At 40.1% G+C, this 24,684-nt stretch overlaps 1 protein-coding gene across 9 annotated transcripts in view; it reads right to left on the bottom strand.

Moving 5' to 3' along the window:
• Nucleotides 1-530: 530 nt before the first annotated feature.
• CLCN1 (chloride voltage-gated channel 1) overlaps nucleotides 531-24,684 on the bottom strand; it is a 58,957-nt gene continuing 34,803 nt past the window's right edge. For 5 of the 9 annotated variants that reach the window (XM_042867396.1, XM_042867397.1, XM_042867391.1 and 2 more), the window contains 17 exons: nucleotides 24,014-24,092; nucleotides 21,994-22,119; nucleotides 19,756-19,840; nucleotides 17,043-17,144; nucleotides 15,864-15,948; nucleotides 15,295-15,444; nucleotides 11,530-11,599; nucleotides 9,886-9,996; nucleotides 9,539-9,752; nucleotides 8,780-8,913; nucleotides 8,084-8,310; nucleotides 7,861-7,966; nucleotides 6,127-6,209; nucleotides 5,394-5,432; nucleotides 4,657-4,761; nucleotides 2,436-2,522; nucleotides 531-1,938 (listed from right to left, as the gene is read on the bottom strand). In XM_042867396.1, coding sequence (XP_042723330.1) covers nucleotides 1,546-1,938; nucleotides 2,436-2,522; nucleotides 4,657-4,761; nucleotides 5,394-5,432; nucleotides 6,127-6,209; nucleotides 7,861-7,966; nucleotides 8,084-8,310; nucleotides 8,780-8,913; nucleotides 9,539-9,752; nucleotides 9,886-9,996; nucleotides 11,530-11,599; nucleotides 15,295-15,444; nucleotides 15,864-15,948; nucleotides 17,043-17,144; nucleotides 19,756-19,840; nucleotides 21,994-22,119; nucleotides 24,014-24,092 — 2,196 coding nt within the window. In that variant the 3' untranslated portion in view covers nucleotides 531-1,545. Of the gene's footprint in view, nucleotides 1,939-2,435; nucleotides 2,523-4,656; nucleotides 4,762-5,393; nucleotides 5,433-5,912; nucleotides 6,210-7,860; nucleotides 7,967-8,083; nucleotides 8,311-8,779; nucleotides 8,914-9,538; nucleotides 9,753-9,885; nucleotides 9,997-11,529; nucleotides 11,600-15,294; nucleotides 15,445-15,863; nucleotides 15,949-17,042; nucleotides 17,145-19,755; nucleotides 19,841-21,993; nucleotides 22,120-24,013; nucleotides 24,093-24,684 lie in introns of those variants that run through there. The other 4 variants (XM_042867392.1, XM_042867393.1, XM_042867394.1 and 1 more) reach the window with 4 other exon arrangements.

Raw genomic sequence — 24,684 nt, 5'->3', positions numbered from 1 at the left:
TGAGGTGAAACTGGTCATTCTAAGTCAGATAATGCTTTATAAATATCAAGGAAAGGGATGTGGCTCAAAATCCAGGAGAATATTCCCAAGAATATGTTCTCAGAGCCTGAATTTTTTCTGTGTTGCTGATAAGTGAAAACACATCCAGTAGCCTACTTGGGATCACATCTAAGTGTTTTGACACACTGAAAGTATGATGGAAAGAGAAATAGAATGTTAGAGAAAAGCTGCAGAATAGGCCAAATCGAATTCTGCATGTTTACTGAGAAAACCCCACAAGGACAGTGAGTTAAAGCAACATCTTACCCTTGGATACTATGGTTATGCATCCACGACATTAAGTTATGAGACATCTCTTTGCAAGATACAGATCAAGATCTCCTTCAGATCTACACCTGGAATAGAGGGATGCTGTAGACAAGGGCTGTAGTCTCTACTTCTAGTCACTGGAGAGACAGGGGAAAGTGGGAGCTAGAATTCTCTGATCTATGACATGCACAAATATGTGGAAAATAAATAGAGCAGAATTATCAGGAAAAAGAGCAGGAGTTTTATTGATGAACCTATTTCCAAAGCATAGAAAATGATTCCCTTTCCTGTATTTCTTGGTACTCCATTTTTTAAATTTTTTTTATTTTTATTTTTATTTTAAGTTCTTGTATTTTAAGACTATAACTTTGTAAAAATTCCAACAGTGGTTTTGAGAGACACAGTTGACAGTTGTTTAGGCGCATACATGATGTTTTACTCCTCTCCCTCCAACAGAGGATGCCCCCGTTTAGGGTTTCACATTCTGTTTAAAAATTCTAGAGATGGGAAGACAGAGGCTTTCCTCACTTTCAGTGCTTTTCTTTGAGCCCTGGCTGAATTCAAGACATGAAATGTAGACCAAGTATTTTCCTTCCTTTCACCTGATTTTAGGGTATGGCTCTGCTAAAGGTCAGTGGAGAAACATCTAACTGCAATTCCACCCAGGAAGATCCCAGAGTAAAAATTAAGAAAGAGGAAAAATGTTCTAGATGGGAATGTTTTGGGGGGTGCAAGTTAAGAGCTAGCCAAAAGGAGCAACATAGACAGGACTGCAGACAGAAGCAGCAGTACACTTCTTGGCTGGAGGTCAGGTTTGCACTGGTGCCTGCATGTCAGGTGTGACTATAAGGATGACACCAGTGGAGAAGATTTGCAACCCCTCCACTTTCTATATGGAGGACTGACGGAGGGCATCCTGATTATGTCCAGTAATATTCATGCCCTCTTATGATCCTTTCTGACATGTTATGTAGACACTTGCTCACCACAAGTGAAAGCAGAGGCCTTTAACATTATGAGCCTGCCCTCAGTCACCTTGCAGACTACATCTGACTCCTGTACACAGCTCAATAACCCAACTGATATTTGTATATAAAGCAGCAGAAAAAAAGGTTAAGTCCTATGTTCCTTCCCCCAACTGAATCAATTCTCTGTGGGGTTTGCAAAGAGCATCCAAAAGCTGTGAGGAGCACACGCAAGACTGGCTCAACACGATGGTCTATGCCCTCACACCACCTACAAGGGGACATCTTCATCCTCATCTTCATCCAGATCAGTGGTGTGTAGGCTGATGTCCTTCAAGATGTCCGAGATGTTTTCATTAACTGGTCCTGTCAGCTCCATCTCTTCCAACTCGGTATCGGTGGCATAATTGGAGCACAGGCCTTCCCCTTCATCATGTAAGTGAGAGGGCTGTGGAGAGTGTGAGTGCAGAGGCAGTGTGCTCTTAGTCCCCGAGTCTGCTGCTTGCTGCGCTGCCACCACGCTGCTGTCCTGCTGGCTCCACACCTGAGCACCCTGGCTGACCTTTTCACCGCTGATTGAAGTCCTGTTTGTGTCACGGAAACTGGCAAGTGGAGGGCGGAGGCGAACTCCGGAGCGTGTGGAGCCCTCTATTGCCTTTTGAAGCTATTACAAGAGAAAAAGTTCAGAGAAAAAATTGATGAAAGGAAGCAGCCCTACCCAAAAGCCCTACCCTGACTTGGCCCTACCCAAAAGTTCATCGGCTCTCCAGGGTAAAGGACTCACAGATAGAGTCACATCATTGTATAAGCGATGGGGCCTGAGATCATCTTTCATACAGGTATTGTAATTAGTCCACGGTAAATAACAAATCCTGCACTACTGAGACAATAATAGCTGCTCAGTTAAGAGGTCTGCTTTCAGGAAAAGGACAAACAGTCTAACGTGCCTGTAAATAACATCTGCTGCTTTCTCTGAAATACAGTCACCCAATCCTTGCCTCTACATAGCTCTCAGAGTGATGAGTCAGAATTCAACGCTGGATTGAAAACGGAGCAAGCACAGTTATATATACTCCAAGCTGGATCTCCAACCTGTGAGTGTTTTGCAATGATGCACAAGACATTTGCATTTGATTAGGAGTTGAGATTATCTGTACCTACCTCTTCCAAAGCCAGCACTCCCTTCAGCTTTCCCATACTGGTTACATAGGCATGACTGAGGCCCAGTAATGAAAACAACGTATGCGTCTAAGAGGAAAAACACACACACAAAAATTCAGGGGCCTTGAAAACTGGTAAGGTGATACCTGGTGGACTTAGGATTTAGAAGCAGGAATGCCAAAGGCATACAAGCCTGGTAACCAAAGTGAGAAACTACTGCTTCCATTCCCCTTTTGTAGCTAGCAAATGTTAATCTCTGGTCCTTCTATTGCCCCTCTGTAGATAGGAGTGTGTTGACAATGCAGAGCACATTCTCAAAATCACTTCCATCCTCCATCTGGAAAGAGATTCATATACAACTCCCTGTGCATTTAAGGACTTACACAGATCCCTTTTCATTTCATGCTGGAAATAAAACTATCATAGTAAGATGCACAGTCAGAACTTTCTTAGGTTATTTGTTCCAGTACTTTCCTTATCACCAGAAGTTGGTTTTTTTTTTTTCCTGTTCTTTTCTTGTCTAATCTTGGTGCTGTTTATCCATTGCAGTGGCAACAAAAGAAAAGAGTTAATACCTTTCTCTTAGGAAGTATTCTGAAAAAGATAGGTATTACACTGCTATCAGTCTTCTCCAGCCTACATATACTATATTATTTTACTATTCTTTAAAGATCAGGTTTTCTGAAACTAAGCATTTTCAGTGCTTATCTGTGGAATATTTTTCACCTTTAATTTCTTTAAGCTGAGCTATGGCTGTGGACTTACACAAAGTAGTTCTTTCTGGGCTGGTATTTTTCTTTAGCATCACATGACATGCGGAATTGATTGTAAACTAAGGAAAATGTCAGCCTTCATGCAGAAGACATTTTACTCTCATGCAAAAGAGAAGCAAACTGCTTAAGTACAATATGATCACAATCTGTGATATTCTTGTCAGTATTCTCACACTTAGCTCTGACCGTGCATACCTCAGTTTGGTTACTTATTCCTGTTTTTTTTTCTTGTGCATTTAGGTTGACTTTTGTCTGTTCCTTCAGAGTTTCTCTGACGAAGAAAGAGATATATGAAATGTTCTTCATTGGAAATCTCCAGGTATCACATCTTGTAGCCTCTATAATCTCAGATACTAGTGGGTTTCAGATTCCTTCAGCCAGTCCTTTAGAAAACACCATCTTAAGTATGTCAGCCTCTTTTTATTTTGCTAAAGGCTTAGATCTTACCGCTTTGATAATGGTAATTAATTTTGTGCAAGGCATATACTGACATTTCACATTAAATAAATAATGATTAAAAACTTGCACTGTGTGCTTTTGCTTCAGTAGGCCAATTTTCCTTTCCATTTAACAAAACTCCAATCCTCTGTTTCTTCTGATATAGCTATATAATGATTGCTTTTTCCCTCAGTCATTCTATATTAACTCTGGAAGTCATGTCGTAGAATATTCCAAGTTAGAAGGTACCTGAAGGTAACTGAATCCAACTGCTGTCTCTACCTGGTACCAGCCAACATTCAAACCCTATGTTTGAAGGTTGAGAGCACTGTCCAAATGTTCCTTGAGCTCAGGCAGCTTGGGGCCGTGGTCACTACTGTGGTAGCCTGTTTCCGAGTGCAATCACTCTCTTGTTGAAGAAACTCTTCCTAATATCTAATCTGAACCTCCTCTGATACAACTTCATGCTATTTCCTTGAGTCCTATCACTCACTGGTCACCGGTATGATCTAGTTTCTTCTTTCCTTGTGTGTCAGATCAGTGAAGACCAACCTTATGAGGTAGACTGGTTTGAAGCAGCTTTTCTCACACATTAAGAAATACTCTGCACGCTGACAGAAACACCTTGAGGAATCCAGGAGTAGTCATTCCAGTGCTGTGCACCAACAAAGCAGTGTGTATCTCCAGGTAATGCCTGCAGGCAGCACTGCATATAATGCTTCTGTTGATGCAATGGCTGGAAAGTCCTACGTGTGTCCAAAAGTTATGTAACAACAGAACTTAAACTTCTTAACCTCTAGCCTTTCTTTTTCCAGGAGACTGGAAATACATGCAGAAAAATAGAGAAAAAATTACTCCTGTATGTGGACGTGAAAATTGCTGGTGTTAATTATAATTGGATGAGGACAATGTGAGTAGGTGAAGAAAAGGAGAAGACATATCATAGACGATACTTAATGATAGATATGGTGGACAAAAACAGTATGCCTCAGGGAGATGTCTGCACCCACCTTGTGCAGAGAGGTTCTCTCCACCAGTTGGAAAGGGGAAGGGTCTATGCGGCAGCATTCAAAGCACACATCCTTTTCCAGCTCCTCTTGTTCCCAGGCATCTATCTAACAGAAGAAAGGAGAACCACTCATAGTAATCAGCAGTGCTGCTGGTTATGTACCCAGACTGTGCCCATTCTCCCATTAATCATTTGTCCATCCAATGTATATTATCCACCTGCCTTGCATACTATATCACCTCCTTCAGGTTTCTTATTCTTAGAAGATATCAAGTCCCTGTGTGAAGAGATAAATTCCAGTATCTCTGAGGTATTCTGGGGAGGGAGAGTTTTGCTCCTTCCTGCTTAAAGAGGGAGTGAACATCTTAGCTTTCCTTCCTGAGTGCATCTTCCACTTGTCTTTACAAGGTAATAGTTCCTTTTTGCAAAGAATGAAGGAACAACATAGACCCATAGCTTTAGGTGAGAAGAGACCTGCAAAGGCCTCTGATCTAACATCCTGCTCACAGCAGGACTGATTTCAAAGCTCTATGAGATTACTCGATGCCTTACTCATTACATCTAGCAGAAAAAATCTCTTATTGGGTGAGACTTGCCTCCTATACAAATCTAAGAAGAAAATGGGTTTATCTATGGTTTTATGTGGCAATTACTGTTCTAAGAGTTCGGGAAGAACTGCAAATGGTAAAGAATGGGCAAAAGAAACATTCACTTGACTTACTTCCCTTTCAGTCTTACCTCTTCTGGTGTCATTGTCTCAACAACTTCCACTGGCTCCTGTAGAAGAAAACGCTGTTCGGTTTCACAGAGTACAGAAAGGAAAGATGTGCATAACCTCCTTACACCTTGTGGTCCCCTTTTTATTTCAGTTAATATATTACTAAGTCATTAGATTTTCTTCATACTCATACATTGAAAAGTGCACTCTATACTTAATTTTCTTCCCTTACCAAAAAAAAAAATGGCCTATGTCAGGTGCCTAAACAGGGTCATCTGGTACTGCTTTGGATGCTTTCACATGGGGCCCAATTACTGTCCTAGAGTGGGTGGATCTCTCAGAGACTCAGTATGATATCCACCAACCCGGTGCCCAAGGGCATCTAAGGTAGCACAAGACAAAAGCTTTTTTTCATTTTTAGCTAGCCAAAAATAGTGCCAAATGAACTAGACTTGTACTTTGTTTCAGACTAGTGGAAATGATGTCATTTGCTGGGAAAAAAAGATGCCCAGACTCAATCATGATGGTAGCCTTGATACCTGAGCACAAATGGCTCATGAGCAAGATGTACACTCCTTCACAGTAATCACATCCTTTCTCCTTGGAGGGAGTTCCCCACTGACACTGTCGGAGTTCATGACCATATGTATGTCCATCATTTGGCCAGATGCTGAAAGGCTCTGGGTAGTAGGCTCTATTTCCATCACATCCCTTCTCTTTCCAGGCTACTGCTAGGCTTTCTGTATCCCTAACCTGGACAGCACTCTGTGTTTCAGGTCGACGGTTGTAAGGGCACAAGAGCTGCTGGAACAGTTGCCTCAAATTCCGGAAACTGTCTGAAGAATGAAAACAGATGTGGATAAGAGACAAGAATGAATGAGTGACAAAAATACAAAGCTCCATGGTTATCTTCTTGCCCAAGGCAGGCTAGAAAATAATATGAGGGACATTTTATACTGTACGTGACAGGGTTTAGCCAGCCACAGTTCAGCAGTCAGTTTGTAAGATGATGGTTAGGACATGCCAGGATAAATATTTCCATGCAATATCTTTTCCTTAAGGAAAGGAAAGAAAACATTACAAAATAGCCCACACAGATGATGTTAATAGATCAATGTCCCTGAGGAGAAAAACAGAAGCAAGACTATTAGACAGCAAACGATATGATGCAAGAAAGAAACTGCTATAGGGTTTCTGAAATACATAAGGAGAATCTGATTTAAAGGCTGAGTATGGAACGAAATTTGAAAATAACTTCAAATCAAAGCATACCAATTAGCCAGACTTGACAGTTATGAGGGAGTGAAAAGGCCATGGGCTGAGCCAATAGTGTAACAGTGGGAGTGAGAATAACTGCAGAATTATTCTAGGCAGGACAGTCAGAAATTAGCAAATGGGAAAGTATAGGATTTGGTGCTGCTGTGAACAAGGCTGTTCAGATTGGTCAGAAACTATGGCAGCTGTGAGCCAAAGTGAAAATTATGGAAGGGAAAGCCTCATGAAGTCATCCCTCCTCCATTTTCTTTTGTGACTCCTTGATAACTCAGCACTAATTTCACTTAAAGTGTCTCACACAATATCCTTGTTTCGATATAATTGTTTTTCTGATTTGGTAAGGAAAATGAATTGCTATTCCACCATTCTACTGCCCTGGTACCATAGCATAAAGTGAATTTTTGTATGCTGTAAAGGTTTAGTCATAAACAAGTGGTGTTAAGGCTCCAGATACATTATAGGCTATATTATATTTGGGTATCTAAAAACATGAGCCAGAACCACATCCTCTGTATTCTGAAGATTTGGCTGTACCACTGTGTGAACTCGCTGTCTGCGTATTTCAAGGCACACAAAGGAAAAAAAAGCAACCAAACAAAAACTAACTAAACCATCCTGTATCAAATATACATGATATAGGAATCAGAAACGAGATACAAACATAGTTGTGGGAACAAAGCTAATGAAGGTGGAGCAGCACAAAGAGAACTCAGTAAGTCAGTATTTGTCCTTCATATTAAATAAGCTGAAACCAAGAGATATGCATCCAAGGGAGGAGTTGTTCAGCTTTGGAAATGGCCAAGCAACTCCAAAAATAAGTACATATGTTCAGCTCTCAGACTTCTCAGAATAATTCACAAGGTGAAGGTGCCAAGTGGTGGGACGTTCACATGCAGAACCTTCAGCAAAAGTCAAAGGAGACGTTTTTGCAAACCTTGGAATTGGGGATACTGACAGAGAGAGAGCTGCCTGAGTGGGCCTACTTTTGCTACGCTCTCTAGAGGATCATGAAAAGAAGATAATTTCAGGTAATTGTTGTGAGGTACATTTTTCGAAGTGCCAGCACAAGAAAAGCAGAGAAAGTTGACTGAGAACAATTTCTTCCCCACAACTGAGAAGCTGGCACCTTGCACAGACATTTACAAATAGTAAGCTTTAACTCTTCCATAATCTAACTAAGGTGTGATTGGTGCATGCCAGAAGTTATCATACCTGAGAACTGCTGTGGCTCCAAAATTTCAGGCGTTTGTTTAAGAGGATTTGTTGGGCCATTGGGCTCCTCTGGGTGACTAGGAGAGGGGCTTGGTGGCTGAGGCTGCTGTTACGGAAAGGAGAGAAAATAAGGTCCACCCCATGTCATTTCTTTCTCAGTCTTTCCAAATGTCTTACTGCTTCTTAAGCAGTCTATAATGCAGTCTCTTTTCTTCTCCCTCACCTCTGCCTTCTCATCTGTATCATCATCCTCATCAACATAAACAAAAGATTCATGCTTCAGCTTTGGCAGCATTGCTCCTGATCCCTTGCTGTGTCCATCATAAGGTGCCTCAGCCAGCTTCTGCTGCATTTGTCTGTTGAGGCACCGTCGCCGTTCTGGGCTGATGTGTCTCTGGAGGAGTGCCTGCAGATCGGATCGCTCTACAGACCCCAGAAGGATCATGGTCTCTGCATAACAGAGTAGAGAAACTATTCAGTCCCCTCATGGTTTTGAATGCCACTTGCCACACATTGCCCTTTCTTCCTTTTAAATTCTTTGAAATGCTGGAAGCAGCACTATCACAAGGTATAAAATTAGCCCTGCTAATTGCTGCTAGTATTCTTTGGGGCTGGGGGAAGCTAGCCATCCCTGATCTGTGCACTCCTGAGAACAACAGAAACAGGCTCTTTACTTATACAAAATTCCTCCCTTTTGTCAAAATTGCCACACATCTCTTACATACTACATCTAATTCTCACACTCCATCTTACCTGTCTGCTAAAGCTGAAACAATCTTATTTCATACTTAATCATAGTGGAAAGTTTTTAGTATGAATCATGTTATATATTGGACCACACTACCTTCTTCAAAGCGTGTAATTTGAGAGTTTCTTTTGACTCAGTTGAGACAGCCTTCAGGAAAGACCAGTCGCTTACCTGGTGAGTCCACCAAAGGCAAAGTCTTAACAGTGGTGCTTTGGAGTAGAGTTTGCAAGTCTCGATATTTACAGTTGGAGGAGACAAATTTCACATCTTGGACCATAATATCTTCAACAAAGATATTGTATTTGCTGTGAATATATGGACAAGATGAAGAGTTAGAATGTTAAAAATGTATAGCAGGTAAGTTGCTCAGTGTGTTCTTTATAGAGTTGCTAATTGATCATCTCTAAGAGTAACCAAGGAGGACTTTGGAGCAGTATCAACATGGATTTCATTACAGTTCTATTTCACTCCGCTATCTTCCACAATAAAAATACATTTCTATACATGCACATACACATACATGTTTTATATATACATACATATATACGTATATTATATATACATTTTATATAGAGACACATGTAGGTGAATAGCTGATTTTATATTTTTTTAAAGTATAAAAGTATCCAAATAAAATGTTTCAAACATTTTTAAAAGAAAAAAAAATCCAAATGTCCAAGTCTTCAAAACTGAAGTAAATTGGCAATATTTACAGAAATTCAGTAATACTGCAGATGATTCAAACTTGTGCTTTCTGCGTATGGACCTTATTTCTATTCCACCTCCTTTTTTCTTCTCTTTTTGCTTTTTCTTCTCAGCCCAGATTTATTCTGCTTTTTTATTTTCTTTGTAACGCTGTCTGCTTTTCATGACCTTTTCTTCTCCCATGGTCTCATTCTCCCCATCTCCATCTCTGCTCTACTGCTGTACCTTATATGATTCCAGCCCAGATCTGGCAGGTAGGGCAACTTCTTCACCTGGATGATGCTATCATAGAGGCTGGGTTGCAGACTCTGGGCCACCATGTTGGCAAGAATGACAGCTACCATCATGGGCAGGATGTGGGCAATTTGACCTGTCAGCTCAAAGCAGATCACCGCAGTGGATACAGTGTGGCTCACTGCTCCTGTCAGAGCTGCTGCACCTTTCCCAGATAGGGTGGAAAAGTTATTGGGAGAGAAGAAGAAAGACTGTGATATAGAAACAGAACATCATGTCGGCCAGGAAAGTTATGGGGATGGGATTAGGTGGAGGAAGAGGAAGACATGAAGACTCACCAATGACAGCATACCCTCCAGGTAAGATTTTGTAAACAATACCATCAAAGAGGATCCCATCTGGAAAGAGAGATGCCATGATTTCTCCAATAAGACGTCCAAATGCAGCACCTGGAAAACATCACCAGCAATTATGGAATCTAACATCTAAAGAGCATAAAGTCTATGCTATGTAGCTATGCTGGGTAAACACTGGGGTGATTTCTAACAGAAACAAAACCAACACTTACATAAAAATGACACCAGGACTGAACAATAGCTTTCAGTTACAAAATACAAAAGTTAAACTCCAAGAGGAAAAAAATGTACTAAGATATGTAAATACAGTTGAACCCTCATTCTTCCACTTAGATGCACCAGGCATGGAGGTATTTGTGATTCCCAGGCATGGAGAAATGTCTTTTAAAAGACAGCATATTTTGTGTCACGTCAGTCCAAATCACAGTTCAGGATTGACGTGCACTCACTCTATGAATGTCCAAAATACTAGAGTCTTAAGCTTACAGAAAAGTTTGGATGGGAAGGGACATGTGGAATTCTTTGGTCTGAGCCCTGATCACAACACGCTAATTTCAAAGTAAGATCAAGCCACCGAGGGCCTTGACCAAACCTGCCTTAGAAGTCTCTGGTGATGGAGATTCTCCATCCTCTTGGGGAATCTTTACCAGGGAAACAATTTTTTCCCCATCTCAATCAGAATTTCCCATGTTGCAACATGTGCTTTTTGCTTCCTCTTCCTCCTCTTTTTCCTTCTCTTCTGTCTCCAGGAAGAGTCTTTCTATCTTCCTTATACCTTGCTGCATTAGATGGTGAAACCTACAGTTAGCTCTCCTCTTGACCTTCTCTTCTGCAGATTGAACAAGCCCAATTTCCTCAGGTTGTCCTTGCTTGTTTTGTTTGCTCCCCAACAATCTCAGTGGCCCTTCACTAGACTCAGTGCACTTTGTCACACTTCCTGTGTGGATGGACACAAAATAGTATTTGAGAATTGTTTGCAGAATGCCAATTGCTCCAAAATAACCTGTTCCTTTGCCTTGCTGACTGGGCTTTTACTAATACAGCTTTGTTTGATGTTAGCCTTCATTACTGCTAGGGCATATTACTGATTCAGGTTCAGTTGTTGCATTCCAGAACCCAGAGATTGTAAGCACACTTCAACACACTTCATTTAATTTCAGGGCTGTGGATAATTAATGCTGAACTTCATGAGCTTGTAAACAACTTGATAAATAATAAATTCCCATATGCCATCGCACTCCCTGACGGAGAAGTGGCATTGCAGGTACTAGTTTTGAGGTTGTGACTTCTCATTGGCCTTCAGGAGTGAAAGGAGCAACTATTGCTAGCTGTAGTATGAGTTTCTCTGTAGATGAAGAGTCAGAGAAATGAGAAGACCATGACTCAGCGTGTCTTTCCACAGCTTGGCTTTTCTTTTGTAAAATGATAAAAGATGTCCTCAGCATTTAGGTATAAGAGTGTGGACAAAAGAGACTGGTATAAGAACTGCTGACCAAGATTGTCATAGGCATGAAGTGATAACTAGACTCTGTATCCTCTCGAAGAAGCCTACCAGGCACATACACAGCGTCTCTTGTCCTTTCTACCTGTCAGATCCATATGTTACAACATAAAATTCGAACTCACCTAGAACAAAAACAGGCATGAAGCCTCCACAGGGGATTGGCATCGTGGTAGCGATGACAGACATCCAGAACTAGAACAGAGGCAGAGGGTGCAGTTGTTAGCGAGTAGAAGTAGCATTTCCTACAGCCCCACTCTACTGACCAACGTGTAAATCCATAAGGAGACACAATCTGAGGGATATGGCAATTCAGCTGGGAGGTGAAGGGCTAAAAGGCTGTGAGGTGTGAAGGGGAGTTAGAGAAACTCTTGCATCACACCAACCATGAAGCAGAAGACCTTTGGGTGACTGCTGTGTTGTCAGGGAAGCCAAATCACCAAGAGAATGAACATGAGAACACCTTTGCCTTGAACTTCTGAAGGTAAGATTTCCCACTGTTCTGAACAGGTTTTTTATTTTTATTATTATTAATAATTTTATAAAATGAGATTATCAGGATTTCATAGCCTCAAAAAAAATTTACTGTAAAGGGAACTCTAGAGGTCTCTCACTCAACTTCCTGCTTCCAGAAGAGTTAATTCCTAAGTTAAATTAGCTTTCTCTGGGCCTAGTCCAGATAAACTTTGAACATCTTGACGGGTGGAGATTCCCCAGCTTTTCTGGGAAGTTTCTGAGAAGCCAAATTCAAGGGAGAATTTTTTCCTGAAGCCCATCTGCTGTAAGTTTCCCTTATTATAGCTTGTATCTAGCCTGTTCCAGTGTTTGACTATCCTCACAGTAAATACATTTTTCCTGATGTCCATCTGATCCTCTGCTGGTGCAGCTTTGTGCTGTTCCCTTGCATTCTCTCACTGTTACTCAGGAGCAGAGCCCAGCACCTCCCTCTACTTCCACTCATCAGGAAGCTGCAGAGAGCAATGAGCAATTGGCCTTTTTCAGATTGGGCAGCCCGAATGTACTCTCAGCCTCCCTTCACAGGGCATGCCTTTCAGACCTGCTACCAGCTTGGCTGCCCTCCTGTGTAAACATGCAAGTATCTTAATATCCCTTTTATATTGTGGAGCCCAGAACTATGCACAAGATTCAAGGTGGGGCTTAATTCAATTTTCAAGATTCAATGTTAAATAAAAAAATAAAGATTCAAGATTCAATGTTAAATACAGTGGGATAATGAACTGTCTCGGCCAGCTGACTATGCTATGTTTAGTGCACCCCAGAACATGATTTGCCCTCTTGGCTGCTGAGTAGTGCTGAGGCTAATCCAAATATTGACTTAGTCCAGCCTTCTGGAGGCAACAGCCTATTCTTACAAACACCTTGAGTGCCAGTAAGTTTGTCTTTTCTTAGGCGAAAGGCCAGGAAATTTCCATAGCTGAAGAATCCACTAAGGATGTTGCTATTTCAAGAGCTTGTACAAAGAAATGTACTGTCAATTCCCTTGCAGCAGTTTCTTCTGTAGGAGAAAGGCAAGAACAGTCCAGTAAATGAAGAGCAATACTTCCAGGTTTCTCCTAAAGAACTAGAATGTCTTGTTTTCTTCAGAGTAGGCAAATCATTCCTGTTCAAGGTCCACCCTTGATGAGGTGATGCCTATGCAGACAATGCAGTAGCTGTAGACAGATGAGGTATTAACCTCTAGACAGTCAATTTGAAGAAATCCATCTAAGACAAATTTTCTGCAGTTATAGGCTGGTTGGCATAAAAGGAAAAAGAAACTAGTATACAGGCTATAATGTCACAGGCTAGAATGTAAAGCCTTCCACAAAGGTAGCAAAGAACCAGCAAAACAGCATATCTCAGCTCATGGCAGAGGAATATGCAGGGAGGATGGTTTGGACCATCAGCTTGATACTGGCTGTTGTTCTTCACATCTGCCATTTGAATACTTCAATGAAGAGGCTCCTGGATGGCTACAGAAGCCACCAAACTGCATAGGTAGAATACTGCCACCTAAATTTTATCTTGCCAAACTCAGACCAAATACAACTAAGAATCAGGAGTATAACAAATTGGAGAATAAGATCAAGTCTTCTAGAGTCAAAGCTGCAGTTATTTTTTAATGTGTGTATCCCAACTGTGAATGTATAAAAAATGAACTACTTGGAGCAGTTATGTCGTGATTTGAGAAAACTCTAAGCCAGGCACCTCCAACCCAGGGCCCATGGCTCACACATGGCCTGGCTCAGCCTGTCCTGTGGTTGCCCCTTGTCCTGTGCCATCATGGCAGTGGCTCTTTTCTTCTAAGCAGCTTGACCCAGCCCCAGATGCACACCTGCTGCTCAACAATAACCAAACATTGGTGTGTGACTGGGACTGTCTGGACTGAAACTAGGACATGGGGAGGGTGCAGTGCAGTGCCAACTGAATTTATGGCAAATAGTTTTATGCATTTGATACATTGGTTGAACAGTCCTGTGAACAGCAAAAAATATGCAGACTTGCTTTCCATTTTGAAATTTTGGAATTTGAGAATACTTTTCAAGGTTGCAGAAAAAAAGCCAACGCATTTTTCTTGGTATTTTTTTGACTCAGTTTTCAGTTGACTCCAATACATTACCTGGAAATTTTCAAGTGGAATGTATAGAGTTGTAATCAGATATTCAACTCAAAAATTTGGTCACGTCTCTCTACTAGACTTGTCTCTCATTTCACTGTCATGTCTTGTTCACAACTGTATGTACTCCCAGAAAGTGATGACATGAACAACTCTTCAAGGATGAAGTAAAGGAGGAGTAAAATTTCATGAAAATGTTTGATGAACACCTTGAGAACTCAGTAAGAACTGCAACCAGTTCCATCAAACAAGACTGATGCATTAATTTCACAAAACAAAGGTCAAATATCCCACTAGCTTTATGGTTTTACTACTCTCTTCTTTCTATGTTGTAATTAAAAATAAAATAAGTTTTGTTAGTTACATACATTACCTATATTACATATTTTGTGCACAGCCCAAGACTACTCCTCTTCACTCAGTACAGCCCAGGGAAGCCAAAAGCTTGGACACTCATTCCCTAAGCTAGTGGGACAAGGCCAACAAATTCAGTCTTTGAGAATACAAGTCTTAAAGGAGAACAGATGGGGCTCAAGAAAGATGCACTGTGCAGTCCATTCCTTCTTTTATTCAGTGAGACCTGAATCTGCTTAGTACACTGTAATCAGAATTAGTACAGAATGATAACCTTCAGATGCCTGTCAGAAATTTGATAAAATGTTTTATGTTAGATGGAATCAGCTGTGTCAATCATTAATGCCTATTTTTGATCTATTGAAATGTTCAACTTGTATTTCAAGGTGGCTTCAGCTCTTCTTGTTCTTAAGAAAAAATAAATAAGCATTTCTGCAACTTTCACACTCCTTGCCTCCCAGAAACCTTTCTTGGTAATTGTATTTTGAACATTATCATGTCTACTTCTTCTAGATATTAAGTAAATAGCATGAGACTTTGTTTAGGCCAAATATAAATTATATTCATATTTGCTTTATACTCAATTACTCATTTTCTCAGTCCTTGAGAGACTTGTTCTGATGTAGTCTTTACTACCAGCCACTAAACTGTGTCTCTTGAAAGTCATTCAGCAGGATGCATAATGAAGATTAACTACTGAAGGAGTAAATGTATTAAGGCCAGGAAATTTTTCCCTAATAAATTTGCTGATCTTGTATTCAATATAGGCAAAAATTCCATCAAAAGATATAAGACCCCATTCCTGTAGTAGTGTTTTATTCAATACCTAGCAACTTGTCATAGGCAGATACATTTTTAATGCAGGATCAGGAGAACTCACTTTGAGTGGAAAAGGGTTAGAGTGAGCTGAACTTCGTACCTTCATGAGAAAGAAAAGCAGGATGATGATGAAGACACTGACTTTGGGGTGGATCCAGGCAGCAGATTTCCCTAGGATCTGAGGGTCTCCTGTGTATTTTGCCCAGGTGTAGTTATCAAAGAGAGAGCTGATGGCTTCCCGTGGCATCAACTATAAAGAAAAGAAAAGAAAACAAACAAACAACGAACAGGGATTAAGCATGACATTAGACAGATTAAATATTCTGCCTCTGTTCCGAGGAAGTCGGGGAGAATTTTACTTAAACAATTCATGATTATGAGACTTAATTCATATTTTGATCTTCAGGAAGAGACGTGATTTTACCTGAACTTGTAAAAGGACAATAACTTCTACACATCTTCCTAAATTACTTGCTTAGGAAAGTGGAGCTCTTTCAAGTTTTACGTGAAAGGGCTATCAGAGATCACGTCTCACAGTACAGTCCTTCAGATCAAACTCTTCCCAAATCTTTCTTCTCCTTCCCAAGATGTAAGGTTATTGGGGAACAGGAGAAAGGGAGATTGCTCTACAGAATTAGAAATAATTCAAAATGCACATCCCACTCTCACCTCTCCTGCCATGAACTGCCCAAACCCCAGAGGGAAGGTCACGGATGCTATAAAGAAGGTTATGAACCCAGGGTATATGAGGAAGCTGAAAAGAAAGAAAAGTCTGTTAAAATGTAACCTCATATTCTTGTAGCAATATCACTTCAGGAACATAAATGCTATTTCTGTGAAAGTTCTCTGCTGCATCTGTATCCATGCTTTGGAGTTGTGTCACTAACTATTTAATGCCCTGCTCCACTGACCATCATGATTCATAGAGAGTTCAGCAGGCAGCAAAGCCATTTTTTCCATCAGAAGTAATATAATGGGGAGGGATGTACAAATTGCACAGTCTTGACTATAGAGGTGACGTGTATTTACAACTGTGAGGTGACCCAACGTCAAAAGCCAGCCTCTCCTCCAGTTGTCGCAAGTACTTTTATCTTGCTCTTCATCCTCCATGCAATTTATCCTGTCCTAGGGTGGTTCTCCTTCTTGCCATACATTTCCGCATGCACTCGTAGTTGCATTAGTACTTAAGGGAAAATATTGCCTTATTTTCCATTGAATTCCTGTCCACCACATTTCTGGGTGGAAAGTTGTCAGTAAAACCTTTATTGCTAAATCTTACTTTATCCTGTATTTCTCTTGCATGCTGCAATTCAAACCTTTGGATTACTATCAGTTTCAGCTTTTGGTTCTTGAATATACAGCAATTTCAATACCGTGATACACTCTTTACGTATTTGTCTCCATTTTGATTTTAAAAAACATTTTAGATGTTAAGGATGTAGTTATATTTCAGTTGTTTTCTGTTTCTTACAATATAAGCATTTGTTTCTTTTATAGATTCTAAGAAAGAAGAACCCAGTGCCTCTCCAGAAGTATGATCAATGATTTTCTAGTTAAGAACATTTCTTGCCCAATCAATATTTTCCTTTCTCCTCTTAATAAGTATTACAGAATTCCTTCTAAATCAAGATGCCATTTGAAGCTATTGGAGCCAGTCTAGAAAAAAATCCATCTCAGAATATATTATACTGGTATTTGCAGATATCTTTCTCTGATATAAATTCAGTTTTTCCCATTTTTACAATTTTATAAGTGAAATAGCTCTACTAGCTTCTAGAAAGTATTTGTTCCTATCCATTATCAGTAGGGTACCAAAAACTTGCTGATAAAGTATTCAAAGACACTCACTACTTGGTGAGAAACTGGCTTAGAGCTGTAAGACGCCGGACGCACAGCACCACTTGACGATTGAGATAAACAAAAAATGCTCCAAGGAATCCTGAACATATCCTAAAATAGTGGAAATGAAATAAAATCATACCAAACCATTAAAAGCATACAAACCACCAACCAAAACCCAAGCATTTTTCATCTACAGTTATTATGATGTTTTTTAACTTAACAACATGCAGCAGCTCAGCTGAAAACATTGGCTCCTTGGCAAAAAGGGAGAGATGGTTTTGGATCTCTTTGTCACACACTGCTATTTTGCTCCTAAACTTTCTCATGCTTGTAGATGAAAATGTCATGTCAGGATGTGATGTCCAATTCCAAAATGCAGTACCGTTACACCTTATCTCTAGCTGGTCCCCTCCTTCTCTTTTCTGTGCGCTGACCTACAAAGACTTCCAAAGATACACAGGTGCACAGATACACGTGCATGCATACAGTGTATCAGTGAAGAAATGAACCATGACTGCAGGCAATACAGATACAGCGTGATAATAGCTTTATCTCATCTACAGTTGCTTGAATATAGGGTTTGTAAGTAGTTCCACTCAGAATTGATGCACTGAAAACTAATTAGAGCTTGTGTTTCTCTGACAGTCTCTAATTTTAACTCTTGAAATGTTTGGGTGATGGGAGCAGTATCAGGTTCTATAAAAATAGGACTGGCAGATCTCTGTGTGGTCTGGTGAAGAGCAATTTGTCAAAAATAAGTATTGCCAGAACTCAGACATTAGGTTAGAACAGGAAATAGTAAAAAGTAGGGGGTTTAACTCTGAGCCAGCAAAATTATATACCTATATAAAATATTAAATGTACCAAACTTGGTGTGATAGTGTCCAAAGTTTTGACACCTACATATTCCAGAGAAACAGGGCAGATGAGTGCACCAACCAGAGTATGAGTTCCCCAGCCCTCTTGAAAGACAAGAAGCCTAAGACAATCTCAAGAGCATGCCTACCAACACATGTAGTCTGGGCAACAGGAGCAACTGGTGCTCTATGCCTGTTCTCCAATCTGAGAACTCGTAGGAATCACTGAAACTTGGTGGGAAAAATCCTATGACTGGAAGACCACAGTGCACAGTGCATACAGTTTTTTGCAAAGACAGGAAAGGAAGGATAGGAAGTGGAGTTGCACTTTGCATGAAAGAAATGTGAGTGTGTGGTAGGTAAGCTACGGAGACCATGAAAGTTCTAATGAATGCCTTTATATCATGATTAAAGGGATCGTCACCAAGGTTGATCTAACATCAGGTATCTGTTACCTCTCAGTCAGGATTATAGGATCAAAATGATTTGGACTGGAAGAGACTTTAAAGATCATCTAGTTGCAACCCTCATAACATGAGCAGGGACACCTTCCACTAGATGAGGTTGCCATCTATCCTGGTTCTGAACAGTTCCAGGGATGGGACTTCTCTGGACAACTTATTTCAGCATGTCATCATCCTTATAGCAAACAATTTCTTCCTTATATATAATCTAAATCTACTCACTTTTAATTTAAAGCCATTATTAGCCTTTTTTCTATCACTACATTTCTTAATAAAAAGTCCAATTCCACTTTCTTATAGGCTTCCTTTAGGTACTGAACAGCCACTTTAATATCTCCAGCCTTCTCAAGACTGAAGAACCCCAGATCTCAACCTCACTTCATAGGATGTGTTCCATTACTCTGATCTCCTTTGTGGCCCTGCTCTGAACTTACTTCAACTGGTCTATGTTTTTCTTATGCTGAGAGCCCCAGAGTTGAAAGTGGTACTCCAGGTAGGATTTCATGGAAGTGGAGTGAAGGTGCAGAATCACCAGCCTGCCTTGCTGGTCATGCTTTCTTTTGATGCAGCCCAGGATATAGTTGTTTTTCTGGGTGCAGCCCAGGATACAGTTGTTTTTCTGGACTGCAGTCACGTATTGCCATCTCATGTTGAGTTTTTCATCAACATTCCAAAGTCCTTCTCCTCAGGGTAGAACGTGGTAGTTAATAATTTGTCTAGATGGTCGCATTGTGGTCAATGGCTGGATGTCCAGGTGAAGATCACTGACAAGCGGTATTCCTAAGGGACTGGCACTAGGACCATCACTACTTAATACCTTTGTCAGCAATGTGGATGGTGGGATTAAGTACATGCTCAGTGTGTTTGCCAGCAGCAGCAGGCTATGTGGTATGATCAACATGCTGGAAGGAGGGCATGCCATCTAGAGGGGCACTGAGTCAACATGAGATGGCAATATGTGACTGCAGCCCAGAAAGGCAACTACAGCCTGGGCCCACTTAAAGCCTATTTTAATGATAGTATAATGATAGTTTAATGATCCTTCCCAATTATATTATCCTATGCCTGTTCTTCAGCAGCCCTGTCTGTCAGTGCCTCACAGGGCTTCTGGTTGCTTTCTACACACCCTTTCCTTCCTAACTTAAAGCCCTTCTTATGAAGAGAGCCATCATACTGACAAAAAAGTCTTTGTCTCTGCTAGAAAGGAGCATACCATCTCTCCCAAGCAGATGCTGATCTTCTAATAGAAAGATCACCCATTGTGTTACCACTGCTGAAGGAAGAATCCCAACACGAAATCAAAATGTCTAAAAGAGGAGTTATTCTGTTTTGCAAAAGAATTACCAACAGAACTTGATATCTTTTGTAGAGCAAGAAACCAAGTTCCTGACAACTTACCCTATTACAGCAAATGCTGGCAGCTCTTGCAGATCAAAGGGGAAATCCATGCGAAAGTTAGTTCTGAATAGTGCTGTGATGGTAACTGTGAGAGAAGAAAGAGGTAGAAAAGGAAAGGAAATAATGAGGTAAAAGTTAAATGGCATAAAAGCTGGAAGCAGAGACAGGGGAATTAGTTATATATGTGTCGTATGGTTTCTTATTATGTACAATATTACAGATATGCAGACTGCTTTAATTTTAGTAATCTCAATTTTTAAACACTTGCAAACCTACCACTACTGATGATATAGGTTTGTTTTCAGAGTATATACACATACATTTTCTACAATCCCAGATTTGTACATACTTTTTTTCTTCTACCACCCGTCGTCCAGTATTATACTGCATTATTGTAATGCTTTCCATGGAATCCGTTTATCGCCACACCTGCTTGGAACTCTGATAATTTTATCTCAAAGCTTTTCTGCAGTAAGAAGGCAAGTGCTTGCAGAAGAGTTAGCTGACGTACTCCATATGAATTTGCAATAACTTAGATGTTCCACGTAAACATTACAGGTAGATACGAATAGTGTGCATTAGGGAAGCAGCTCCATCTACTTTCAAGTACATTAACTACCTCACAAAAAGGCACTGTTACTGAGTGACAATAGTACCCACACAGGAAACTAGTGCAAAGACATTATTTTACCTACTAAGTGCATAACTGCTGAGAGCAGACAAGACTAGAGATTGTGAAGATATCAGAGAGAGATCTGAGAAAAACTGCTGCATGAGCAATGACTGAAAAGACTTGTAACTGTTGTAAGAGAAGGAAATAAGAAAGAAAAGACATGAAAGGTAAGTTATGGCAGGCATGATGAAAGACTGTAAAATAATGAATTACTGGTCTAAACAGGAGTTTCTGATTCTCTAATAAGGGATCCTGGCAACACAAACAGAGCAAATTCAGAATTATGAACAAAAACCCCTGGATTTTTCATAGACAATTGCATCATGGAACATTTTAGTCCAGACAGTCACTGAAGCAGAATGTAGTGAGCCATTCACCCTGGTTATTAAAGCTGCTTGAATGATTTTGAAGAAGGGCAGGTTAGATAAGATGTTTTAGGATTAAGCTAATTTCAAATGATTTTAGAGATCAGCAGGGGCCTACAGTGGATGAAGTGAAGGACTGGGGATTATCTCCTGTTATTTGCCTTCTTCTATTGTCCTCTGGAAAGAAGAGAGGCAAGTGTTTTTGTGACAGATCTGATGGTTGAATAACCCATAATATGAGGCAGTGTTTCACAGGCAAAGATGCAGTTCCTTTTTACATTCAGAGCATAAATTGCCATCACTTTCTACATTCAAAAAGAATATTCAAGGCAAATAATGTTCTAGCACAATAAAATTCAATTCTGCGATGTCAAGAGAGAGTAAATTACAGCAATTTTAGAATGGGAAGAGCCCATGTGGAACTCAGATCAGTAAAATAAATAAAAGTGCAAGAATGAAGGATAAAGGCATTATAAGCAAGAAATTTACCTATGAATGGCAACCTTTTGTATCAACTGGAATCTCATTCCGGCAGCATCTGAATTGATTTCTTGAACACACCTGGTCTATGCTATTTCTACCTGCACACATTTCAGTTGAAATGGTGTTTTTGTTTATTTGTTTTTTGTTTGTTTGTTTTTTAGTTGGTTGGTTTCTTCTTTTTCTATCAGAGCTGCAGTTGAAGCTAGCACAGTTGGAGCTTTCGGTCCTCAGGACCTTCAGTCAGACCCAACCAGTTTCGCAGCCTCCTAATCATTTCATCACCTCAGTTTTCTAGACCACTGCTTGTTTCGTGTGCATCTAGCCAAGAGATGACCAAACCAGGCTGTGGTGTTTCCAGTGAACTGCATGCATTGCAATACGTATTACCCAATTTGTGGTGGGATATGTTTATATTTGCAGTCATGACATTATGCTGACTAAAGGCAAAAATCCCACCTCGGGACACTTCTTACTTGATTGGTACTCATACACAGTCTTTTTTCAGTCATATTCTGAAGAACTGGGATAAGTTGTGTTACACATTTAGTGATAGAAGATGCTTCCTTTTCTCCTTTTCTTCTCTACTGTTAGATGTTCAGTATTTCAGTGTCATGGCAGAAGTCTCAAACATCCTGAAAGTTGAGGGCTTTGAGAAAGAGGGAGAAAAAAAAAATAAAGGACATTTGTACAAAGACAACAGGAATGATTTTAGCTTACCTGCATCCTTGTTCCAAACAGCAAGGACTCGGAAAATGAAGGCACTAAAGGTAGCTGCAAAGAAACCTCTCCAGTAATTACGCACAGCAAAGTAAGTGGAAGTGACTTCAATGCTGAAAAGGACCCCTAAAAAGAGTTAGAAAAGGAGTAAAGTTAAAATCAGAAGTGCAATGACAGAAGGACAAGAAATGCTTCTAAATAGTCTTCTAAAGCAGTGAAAAAAAGCAAGTTTAAATCAAAACTTCTTTGATTGTGTTACCCCATTGGTAAAGTATTTTTTGATTGTGTATATTTGTAAATTGTAGATGTGCAATACTGTACTAGTGCACTGGGTACATTATAAAGCACACATGAAAATAAAAACAATAATATGATAACACAAGGAACATTCTATGATCCATTTATTTTATTAATTGTACAAAAAAATACTGTTCTCACTAAAAATATTATTATTAATATTTGTTCTTATTTTTGAAAATCATGGTTTAATTAGTTATACAACTTGCAGTTGTAAGTTCAGTTTATATCCATATTTAGTTTTAATGGCTATCGGAGTTGAAAAAGAGCCCTCACAAAGCCTGAAATGGGAGAAGCATAACTTTGGCTGCACTTACTAAATTAAAAAAAAAATCTCTCTCTATATAAATATATATTTTTGTATCTTTAACGAGTGTGTTCCAAACCCACTGAAAATTTTCCTTTGGAAGGTTTTTCAGTGGATTAGAAAACTCGTACAAGCTTTTCACGTGTACAGATGAGAAAGGTTTTACAAATGACACACAGTGTTTTCAGCAAGAAAATCATGAAATCTCCACAGCACAGCATCCCTCTGAAAAAGCATGTACTTTCTCACTCAGTGTTAAAATGGCACTTTCACCTCATAGGGACAGATTATGTGCTTCTGTTTTTAAAAGTATTTGCTGGGTAGCATATTGCTGTCAGCCACTTGTCATGACAGAAAAGATCAGGAAATTCAGAACACCTTTCTGTAAAAGAAAAATACTCAACTCATCTTTAAATTAGACAACTCTTTTAAGTCCTTTGCCATGAGATAACCTCTGAACTGCTGTGTGGTACAGATGATTTCCATGGTCATTCCTCACCTCACTACTACAGACTATTATAAATATCCTACTGTCTTAAGATTTTGTTTTTATGAAATTAACTACATCAGTGTTATCCTGTTGCACTTTGTGCACTTCTGGCTCTCCCTTTTTTGCTGCAATATCTTGCTTCCGAGCCATGCAGCCAATGATTTTCATGTGCCAGTGCTGCTCCTGGTATAATTACACAAGAATCCTTTTCCAGGCAATGACACTGCACCATCAGTTGTTACAATTGCACTGCTTTTCAATAAACCATTGCTTTTATGAAAGAAGTCATTTACTGTTGAGAATATATCTTCTCTGGTAGGTCTTTCCTTCATGTATTTCACTACTGAAACAGAATCTAGCAAATACCAAAAGACAGGATAGAAATATGTGCACTTTCATCCATTCAGCTGGGTAAGCTGAAATACTTTGCAATACACTGAAAGGAGATGAACAAGTGAGGGCTCTACTATCAACCGTCCGTGTGACGGGACAACCAACCTTCATCCAGAACACCTCACAAACTGCACGTGACATGTGGGCCAAGTGAAGGCATCAGTGCCAGTGTCACTGGCAAACCTTAATTTCTTTCTTATTTATTTATAGATAGAAAATAAGTATAAGTAGACAGTCCAGCATTTTCTTCCCACAATGTAGTGGATTGTTTTGCAGACCTCCTGAGATGTGCACACCCTCAGTTTGGAAACAACTGTTCAGAAAAGCCATCACTTCATGCCCGTCAGAAAGATGACACGTAAAAGAAAGTCTGTGTAAGAGGAGGTTGGAGATTGGTGGCACTAAAGGCAAGCTTCTTTGTTTTAGGGATATGACAGATCAAATATAGTGTGCAGGAAATGGGGAAATGAGAAGTGGACTAGGCAGGAGATGATTTAGATACCTGAGAAAAAGGAAACAGAACAGCCACTTGCCTCCAAGTGGTGTCCCAAAGCAGCAGCCAACACCCACAGCACAACCCACAGTCAGGACATCCGTGTAATAGTATGGCTGCTACTGGTAGAAGAGACAGAGAGAGACAAACAGAAACAAAGAAAAAAAGCAATGAATGACAGAATTAGCAGGTATGGCCACATACTGTCACCCAGCTCTGTCACTAATCTTACATCATCTACATTCTGGATGGCTGCAAAACATTCAGACAGATTCTATGTGGTACAAGACAGGAATACACTTGGAGTTGCATATTCAAGACATGAAGAGAAGGCAGCAATTCATCTTTCACTGAAACACACACATTTCTGTCGCTTCAGAAAGAATGTTTCATGAGAGGTTCTTCAGAGCATGGAGCACACACGTGTGTTTCACTCTCTCTTTTACTTTGGTAGAGAATTTCAGGTTGCACATGCCCCAGAATGTTTCAGAAGAGAAACACTCTCTGAGTTTGCATACAAAAGGCACAGGTTTATCCAGAACAGGGTATGGACAACGGCTGGAGAGTGAGTGGGAAACAGGTTACCTGTTAAAAGATTGTGCTCTCCTGGTTAAATCACTAAATTTGCAAGTTTATAAGCAATCACTGGGACAGTTTTGGAGAACAGGAAAGAGAGAGGGTCTTCGTCCACTCTTTAAGACTTGGAAGAGC

The sequence above is a fragment of the Lagopus leucura genome, unplaced genomic scaffold (assembly GCF_019238085.1).
Source record: "Lagopus leucura isolate 7727_CA_CO unplaced genomic scaffold, USGS_WTPT01 Super-Scaffold_100001, whole genome shotgun sequence".
Classification (NCBI taxonomy): Eukaryota; Metazoa; Chordata; class Aves; order Galliformes; family Phasianidae; genus Lagopus; species Lagopus leucura.
Note: the sequence above shows the minus strand (reverse complement) of the source record. Positions and strands in the feature narration are given on the sequence as shown.